General features: G+C 37.0%; 1 protein-coding gene across 2 annotated transcripts in view; it reads right to left on the bottom strand.

The window, feature by feature from the left end:
• Positions 1 to 9,257, bottom strand: part of LOC102292427 (contactin-associated protein-like 4) — a 116,414-nt gene that overhangs the window by 55,952 nt on the left and 51,205 nt on the right. For both annotated transcript variants that reach the window (XM_005918044.3, XM_042219044.1), the window contains exons 3-5: positions 8,926 to 9,119; positions 3,467 to 3,614; positions 1,669 to 1,875 (exon numbers count right to left, since the gene is read on the bottom strand). In XM_005918044.3, the coding sequence (XP_005918106.1) occupies positions 1,669 to 1,875; positions 3,467 to 3,614; positions 8,926 to 9,119 (549 nt within the window). The remainder of the gene's footprint in view (positions 1 to 1,668; positions 1,876 to 3,466; positions 3,615 to 8,925; positions 9,120 to 9,257) is intronic.

Below are 9,257 nucleotides of genomic sequence, written 5' to 3'. Positions count from 1 at the left end.
AGCCTCGCCTCTGTCAGTGCGCCCCAGGGTGACTGTGGCTACAGTGTAGCTTGCCATCACCAGTGTGTGAATGGGTAGATGACTGAATATGTAAAGCACTTTGGGGTCCTTAGGCACTAGTAAAGCGCTATACAAATACAGGCCATTTACCTCATAATCCAATATCACAGCCAAGTATGCTGACAGCACAGTGGTAATCGGCCTGATCTCAAGTAATGATGAATCTGCCTAGTGGGATGAGATCAACCACCTGCCTTTCTGGTGTAAGAAGAACAATCTTGAGCTGAACACCTGTAGGCCGAGGTGATCATTGTGAGAAATATCAGGAAACAGGAGAAACGCTTCCATCGTCATAGCAAAAATGGAGCCCAGGTGGAGGGGCTGGATAACTTTATATAGCTTGGTGTTCTCCCAGGACCTGTCATTAACACCCCAGTGAGGAAAGTCCATCACACGTCTACTTTATTACCTTAGATAATTAAAGGACTCCAAACACCCACCAGGCAGCATGGTGGTGCAGTGGTTAAAACTCTTGCCTCACAACAAGTTTGAATCCACCTGGCTGGGGTCTCTCTGTGTTTGTGTGGTTTCTCTCTGAGTACTCTTGTGTTTTTTTTAACTCATAGTCCAAAGACATGCACTTAGTAGGGTTAGGTTAACTGATGATTCTAAATTGCCAATAGGTGAGAGTGAGAATTACTGTCCTATCACAATGGATTACACTTGTGTATGCAAGAAATTTGAGTACACGGTTTTGAAATTATGCTAGTTTTTAATTTAATTGGCTGCAAGGTTATTCCTTTTGTCTGTTAAAAAAAAGCGCTGACATATTTAAGGATAAGCTCATGGACACAAAGGTGTATTTAGCTGCTAATGGAAAAGGGAAAGATGTTCAGAGGTTCGTGAAATGGAGCAAGAGACAGAAGACTGATAGATGGATAACGTACTTCAGCAACCAGATGGGCTTCCCGATGAGAGATGTGCCATATGGTGATGATTCAGCATGGCAGCCAGACAAACTCTGCTTTAACCCCATTTACACACACACACACGCACACACACACCTGCCGTGCATCAACTCTCGCACAGTCCAGCCCTAACACATGCTACACTGAACGGGAGCCATCCATCATGGCTGTAACTAGACAGAGACGCAAAAGCAGAATTTGGAGCCAAGATTTAAACCAATCAGGTGCCAGCATACATGCCATCGATCTGATCCACCGAAAGCCAATCTTAGTAATTTTAGTGGTTTTTATATTGTCCTCAACCTTTAAACAGATGTTCTGCACTAACACAAACAAGTGACTTACAAATATAAAAATACTTTCTATCTTATTAAATCGTTGTTTAGACATAAGCTGTCAGATTGGAACATATTTTAAATTTAAAGAAATTTAAATGTGAGACATAACAATATAAGGCAGTAAACTTTTCATATAATAAAGGTGTTCTTGGTTTTGATACTTCCAATTCAGTTATATTTCTGTAGCTCTGGTTAACAACTCATCTCAACATGCTTCTTATTTTAAAGACTTTACAGTATTATTTTCTATCAACTTTTCAGCTGATGAAAATAGCATTCATACTGAAATCTCAGCCATACCCAAGTATATTATTAACGGATGTAAATGTTCTTGATATCAGTTAATAGATCTGTGTGTTTACCTTGTCTCAGCAGCAGTAGTAGCTTTCCTCTCTCTAACTCCAGACTGAGGCTGAGTCCTTCCTGTCCCTCTGCCTGCAGCAGTGTCCCAGAATTCCTCAGGGCTTTAAACTTCAGAGTGACAACATCTCTGGATGTCCGCTTAAGCCCAGAAGTCAACCAGTACAACAGACCGCTGCTGCCACCATCAAAGCTAACCACATCAGAGGCTGAAAATGAAAGAAAACATCAGTAGAGAACTCAGGACTTTATGTTCAGAAGTCTGTGCTGTAAAGGAAGGGAGCAATCAGATCGAGACATAAGCTCAACTATAATCATGCACCTGACTTGACCAGCTCAAACTGTGATTGCTCTTTCACTGTTAAGGAATATAGCCCTCACATTTTACTAGCCAATAAGAAATGATGTGTTTAAAATGTATGCATTACACACAATCTTACGAGGGTAACACAAAAATGCAAGTGTATCACTTGCTGACATGTAAAAAAGGCTGAATGCAACTACTTTGTAACAAGATAACTTACAAGAAAATTCACCACCTTGTATTTTTTTAAAAAAAAACAGATGTATAAAACAGCCTTTTCCCCAAAAGGTTTGTACACTACACATTTAACTGTCAGCATGACTAAAGTAGTTAAGCTGTGAAAGCAGAAGTGACATGTGGTAATTTTTGTTTTCAATGCAAACAGCGGATATATCCACTAAAGAAACTGTGAGATACTTGACGTTTATTCAGAGAAAAAATCTGTGTTTTGAAATGTGAAGCTGCAAAAGTTACGCGCATGGCTGAAAACTAAGTTTTGTGATGTGGGCTTGCTATCACTTTAATTCATTCAGTTAATCTGTGAAATCTGCAAAACGAAAAGTAGAGCCAACTAAATTGTTATCACAGTATGTTTTCTGGCTTGAGGAACGCGTGAAATGGATGGTTGTCGAGGTTGATTACAGAGGTGAAAATTAAAAACATGAGCGAGGGAAACAATAGCTGGCAGGCTTTAGGCGCCATGGTGTATTTAAAAAACACACACACACACAACAAAATGTTACAATATCAAGAAGGGTGATAATTGATGTGCTAACATCTTGGTTGTAAAAATAATAAAAACCAAGAACACGATGCGACATAATGAAGCGTGAAACTTAGAAAACAAGAAAAGTTGAAGTATTCAGAGGATACAGAACAACACATACTTAGAGTAATGGTGAAAAAACTTTTTGAAGCCAAATATAATTTTTTTTCTGTAAACAGAATTTTTTTTATTCAAGATACATTATTAAAAATGCCACAATATTTCTTGTTAATTAGAGGCTAGAAAAAACTTTGCATTTCATTTCTTTTGAAAACCTTCTTTTCAGCCTTTTCAGTCATTCCACTAATTTATCTTTGTTACTTTTACTTAAGTTTCTTTTAATAACTGTGATAAATTTATAGCCCTTGGATATGATTAAACATAGCTTTAACACACAGTGAATAAATAACTTAGAATATATCAATAATCTAATAATGCTAAGTGGCTCTGCTAGCGTTTTATAAATGATCCCTATTCTTACAATTCTAATTACATTAGTTTTATATTTCTGCTTTGTACACTTACTCATTTCACTTACTTGGTTATTTGAGTTAAAAACTTTGGACCTGTGTAGTTTTGTTATGTCGTCTTAGAAAGCTTCAATTCTTTAATACAATTAAGAGAGAAAGTATTAAAATGAATGAATAAAGTTATTTGATCTGAATCTGATTTGATCTCCTTACAAATCTGTAAAGATTTTCATTTGTCTAGTAAAGAATATACGACTTACTGTAAGGACATCCATAGGTCTCCAGCCGGAGTCCAATCCGACCGTTTGGATTCCAGTCCAGAGGAATGAGACGGATAAAGCGGGCGATCGCCGGCTGCTGCAGCTTGTAGTGGACCACACTGTCTGCGTTACTGTTACCTGGAAAAGACTAAAATCACAGACAAAAGATCATGTGCTGCACTATTCTTACATGAAAAAGCTGTAATTTACTTTTCAGCATATAGATTGATTAGTCTCTGTGGTTTCTGTTTCCATCCCCTTCAGTTTGGCTTACATATATATATATATACATATATGTATATATACATATATATATATATATATATACATATATATATATATATATACATATATCTATTGTAGATAATATATATATATATATATTACCTATATATATATATATTATATATTATATATAATATATACATACTGATAATATAATACATAATACAATAGATGTATATACTATATAATATATAACATATATATATATAAAAAATATCATAAAACATAATATATATACATATTATACATATATATATACCTATACTATATATACTATATATATATAACATATATATTAATATACTACTATACATATATATATATACTATATATATATACCATATATATATACTATATATATCACATATAACATATAATTATATACTATATATTATATATATATATACATATATATATACATATACGTATATAACATATTTATTACTACAATAGGAATATGAATATAATACTTAACATACTCAACTATATATACTATAAGTATACGTACATTATTATATGCATATATTATCTTCTAATGCATTTATCTATCATGCATATTAATACATAATAATCATAATCTCTTGAATTCTAGACTGCATCTTTGCTGCTTGGTTCGCCACAGGGACTCTCTTCTCTCTTCCTGTGTACCAGTCTGCTGTGTAAACACTCTTACAATGGTTTGGATTTTGAATTGCTTTGCGCGATTGGGAGTCAGCTCCCACTTTTACTTTGTTATACAGACCAGCGGTCCCCAACCTTTTTTGCGCCACGGACCGGTTTATGCCCGACAATATTTTCACGGACCGGCCTTTAAGGTGTCGCGGATAAATACAACAAAATAAAACTAGTACCGGTACCGAAAAAAAGAAGATTTATTCATAACACACGTGAAAAGACCCAGGAAAACCGAGTTAACGATAAAAACGATAACAAAATAATGCTGAAAACCGATAAAAACCCTGAAAACCATACATTTCACACCTGAGCCTCAACTCTCGCGGCCAGGTACCAAACGACTCACGGACCGGTACCGGTCCGAGGCCCAGGGGTTGGGGACCGCTGATATAGACCACTAGGTGACTACTTTTACTGTTTTAAATCTGGTATGCAACATTTGCAGTGCATCTCTGGGTATATCTGCATCCATCATCACCAAAGAGCATTAGCATATAATAATACAGGTGTGCAAATACAGTGAATATCAATCATTTTAACAAGACTAAGTCAACAGCCTCCTCTGCTGACACAATTGTGACCATGAACAAAAGGCTAACATCAGCATGCTAACATGCTTACAGTGACAAATGACATAATATCTATCATAATGACAAAACTTCTAGGTGCAACAGATGCATTGAACAAAGTAAGATTCAAACGAAGTATTTCTTTAAGATATGTTTTTGGCCTGAAGTTTTAATAGGTATAGTTAGAAATCAAGACACAAATCACCCACACAGTATGAATCCTAACCTCCAGTCCACCTGACAGCTCAGGCAAGATCACATTTGGTGGAATTTAGGTGGAATTTAAATCCAGGGTCTCTTCCCTGTACCCTGTCTCCCATTGACTTCAGAGCATTTCACCGAGTATAAAGGTTATAAAGGTGGGCTGTATGTAACTAAAAGACACACCGCATTAAGCATCAGGTATCTGATTTAAGTACAAAAATGCATAGTGCTGAAGAGATCCTTAGAACTGCAGTGAAAATATAAACTGTAAAAACTGTAGCCTGGTGCCAAGACCCAATAAATGTTTCTGGAACATCTGAGTCTGAGAACTTGCACCGTCTTTGTGCAATGATGACACTTGTCTCATCAAAATTTCCATAATAGTTCATCACTTCCATAACCACAACTGTCTGTATAAAATTTCATTTCAATCACTCAAATGATGATTGGATTTCTCACACAAAACTGAGGAAATGAACAAATAAAAAAAAGTTAATGGTATTTTGCTCTGATGTTGCTTTGGATTAACAATAAACAGCCTGCCTTTAAAAATGTGAACAGAAAATTGTTTCCTTCTTACTCCGGGCTGGGTGACAAATGGCTTAATTTGGTTTATTTTATTTATTTTATTTTTTTACAGCCATTCCATCTGGCAATCTATCATAATTACATGCATCCTGTGAAGTTGACACGCAGGTTAACTGGCTCCCGTACTACTGAAAAAAAAGCTTATACACCTAATTAACTCATTAACTTAGGAGAGTTGGATCTGCTTATATGGTGAAAAGAAGAATGATGTGTAACTTTAGTAGTGTATATATCTGTATGTTTGTGCCTGGATACTGCTCATGTTTTTAAAATAAAAGCTTCCTCTGTTGTTTCCGCTAAAAGGAACAAATTGGCTGCAGTGCCACACACACACACACACACACACACACACACACACACACACACACACACACACACAGTGATACACGATTCCAGCAAGCACACCAACATATTATAGTATATAAAATTAGCAGCATATGTGAACTGACAGTACTGTTCAGTGGACCCTAGGAGCTGTGTATGCTTGGGTTATGAGGAGGCCTTATTTTTAGACCAAGCAGGTGAACGCAGTTTTTTCATCTCAGCTGATGAACCAGAAGAGCATTCAGCCCAGCAAAGCCCAGACTTTGTGGATAGAGCAGCATCTCATTTACTTTAACAGTCAGAGAAGAGAAAGCCCTGGAAGAGTCCTTGAACACAAACACTCAGTTTTCTGTCTTGCATTGTTCATTCACTTGACATGGACAGGTGCACTAAGACTGCCCCTATGTTAGGCAACTGTAAATATCTGTTAGGTGTACAATTATATATTATTATTATTATTATTATTATTATTATTATTATTATTATTATTATTATTATTATTATTAACTTATATGAATGGGCTTTCAATCATTTACTCAAGACAGCTTAAAACTCTTGATTCATATAATTTTATTTATACAAAAGAGCCAAGACAAGAGAGAAAGCTGCCAAAGGAAGGTGACTGTCATTGTCTCTCGAGTATCTAACACGTTCTCATCCCAACAGGTAAAATACAGAGGACTTGCCACAGTCCTCTGTATTTTACCTGTTGGGAATGAGAGCGAGTTGGAATGAATCTATAAATGTGTTTTACTTGTGAAATAGAAAATAATAAACCTAACAAAGCATTATGTACGTTAAATCTGTTCACTTTCAGATCCTGAATCAGTTTGGAAAACACTACGTGATGGCCCCAACACGAAGCTATTTTATTGTTGAATTGTCAGAAATACTTTGATGCGTTTGTGTTGGAATGGACAGCTGGATCCTGTGCTCTAAGCATCTCTTACTGCCACGAGCGGGTTTATATTGGAGTCAATTGAGAACCCAGAATGTTTCAAACAGACGAGGAAGGGTACCTTTTGCATCACTATGAGATGCCTAAAGGTGTGACAATGATACGCGTTGGGAATGATAATGGGCTGTTTAGTTCTCATTTGGGTCCAAGTCTAATTTCTTCTCTTTGTCTTCTGGGTTTTTTCTGCTTTTCTCCTTGTCTCTCTTTTTGAGTACCCACTGTCTTACTTTGTAGAGTTACTTGCCGTGCTTACCCTATGTGCCTCCGGGAACAATGATACAATTTTAATATCTTCCCCTTAGTTTTCCTTTCTCATGGAAAGAAAGATACAACCCTGCCAGAAAAAGCAGCACTAAAAAGTGGTGTGGTTGATCCGGCTGCTTTGTCATCAACTTTTTCTCTGACAAGCTCTCTAAGCCCGGCTGACTAACTCACAAAAGTTCAGAAACACTTTGAAATGTGACTGGGATTGTGCAGAGTTTATGTAGAGCATCAGATCAACATGTTTTTAAGCTGTGAAGAGCTGTCCTCTGCTCTCTCTCACAGAAGATCCTCAGCACCGAGATTAACTCAATTCTTTTCACAGGAGGAAATTGCCACGGCTCGACTCCTAATCGAAAGCTTCTCTCTGCAGCACTGTAACAAATGCGGCTTCACCCCGGATAAATGGTCATGCTCACAGTGGAGCAGTATACCATATTTTGCATGTGTACTAGACTACTGGATTTGACATTAAAGCCACTGGAGACATATTTACAATGGGCTCACTGTTCTTACAGGATTTTTTCCTGTGTTTTTACAGATCACAAAAACTGAAAACTACTGAGTATCCCTCTGATACTGACCCATATTTTCAAGTGCAACTGCAAGTCTGACAAGACACTTGCAAAGGGAAAACATCGAAGCAATGTGCTATGAGGGAATGCCTCACTGCTTCTTCAGTCCTAAAGAAGCAACTGACTCGTTGACAGTCAAGATTTAAACTAACATAAAATGTGTGATTTATGTAGCATTACCATTCCTATAGCTGGGATTTATTTATCCCAAAGACTGCAGTATTTTATTTAATGTTCAAAGCAGTCAGGCAAGAGACGCAGCTTCTGAACCTTGCAGAAAGAAGTTAAAAAGTAAAGTATAAAACTATAGCCAGTAGCTGTGTTACTTAGCTTATAATGGAGACTGAAGGAAGCTAAAAACTGTGTGATGTTTGTAGTGTGCAAGTATCACAAACATGTAATTTCTATTCAAAAATCGAATACAGAAAACAATCCAACTATTATAACATGCTTTGAAGTTTTTAAAGTCACCCTCATGTCCATACCGTACATCAAGTGAAAGGTGAGACTGAATATGTGCATATGTAAAGACGTCCTTGAACTGAATTTAAAACAAAGTTGTAGTTTTCTTCAGTTTAGCATTCAGAAAGCCTTTAGATTAAATTGCACAGCCTCGGTCTCCTTGTCTCACTTGTGTCCGTCAACAGCAGCTTAAGTGTTTTGGCAACAGGTCAGCATAGTCAGCAGAGCCCTTTCATTGGTTCATCCATTATTAATGAAGAGACAAAGGGCTTCTGATGACTGTGATTATCTCTGCAGGACTGACTGATTCGTGCAAATCAGCTCTACGAAACACCAAATCGTCTCTAAGTATGACTGTAGTGGTCCAGGAAAATTAGCTGCAATCAATAGGATTATTTTTTCAGTGTAATGACGCTTGTACATTTCTACTTGTGTAGTTTTAAAGGTATTTTTGCCATATAAGCTTTCGTTATACCTGTTTAAATAATTAAAATCATTAAAACACTTCTATAGTCTTCAGTTTGTTGTTTTGGGACTACTATTGCTCTGTAGACTCACCCCAATACTGTCCTCCTGTCTGTACTGCCTCCAGTTGTGCCCCGTGTCACTGAACATCAGCAGGTAAGACGTTAGCCAATCAGAGCTGCCATACCGGCCCTGTGTGGCGACAGCTGTGATCTTGGTCCGCTCACCCAAGTCAACCTCGAGCCACTGATATCGGTCTGAAATAATAGGTGACCAACCTCCAGCTCCTGCAGAGACACAAAAATGATAAAAACAAAAGATTGAAAGAACTTTATTACATTTCAACCTTTGAGGTGTAGAAAGTAATAAACTTTCTTCTGTGTGTGTGTGTGTGTGTGTGTGTGTGTGTGTGTGTGTGTGTGTGT

This window comes from Haplochromis burtoni, unplaced genomic scaffold, assembly GCF_018398535.1.
Source record: "Haplochromis burtoni strain Fernald_Lab_line unplaced genomic scaffold, NCSU_Asbu1 Contig_27, whole genome shotgun sequence".
NCBI lineage: Eukaryota > Metazoa > Chordata > Actinopteri > Cichliformes > Cichlidae > Haplochromis > Haplochromis burtoni.
The sequence above is the reverse complement of the archived record's forward strand: the minus strand, read 5'-3'. Positions and strand labels throughout refer to the sequence as shown.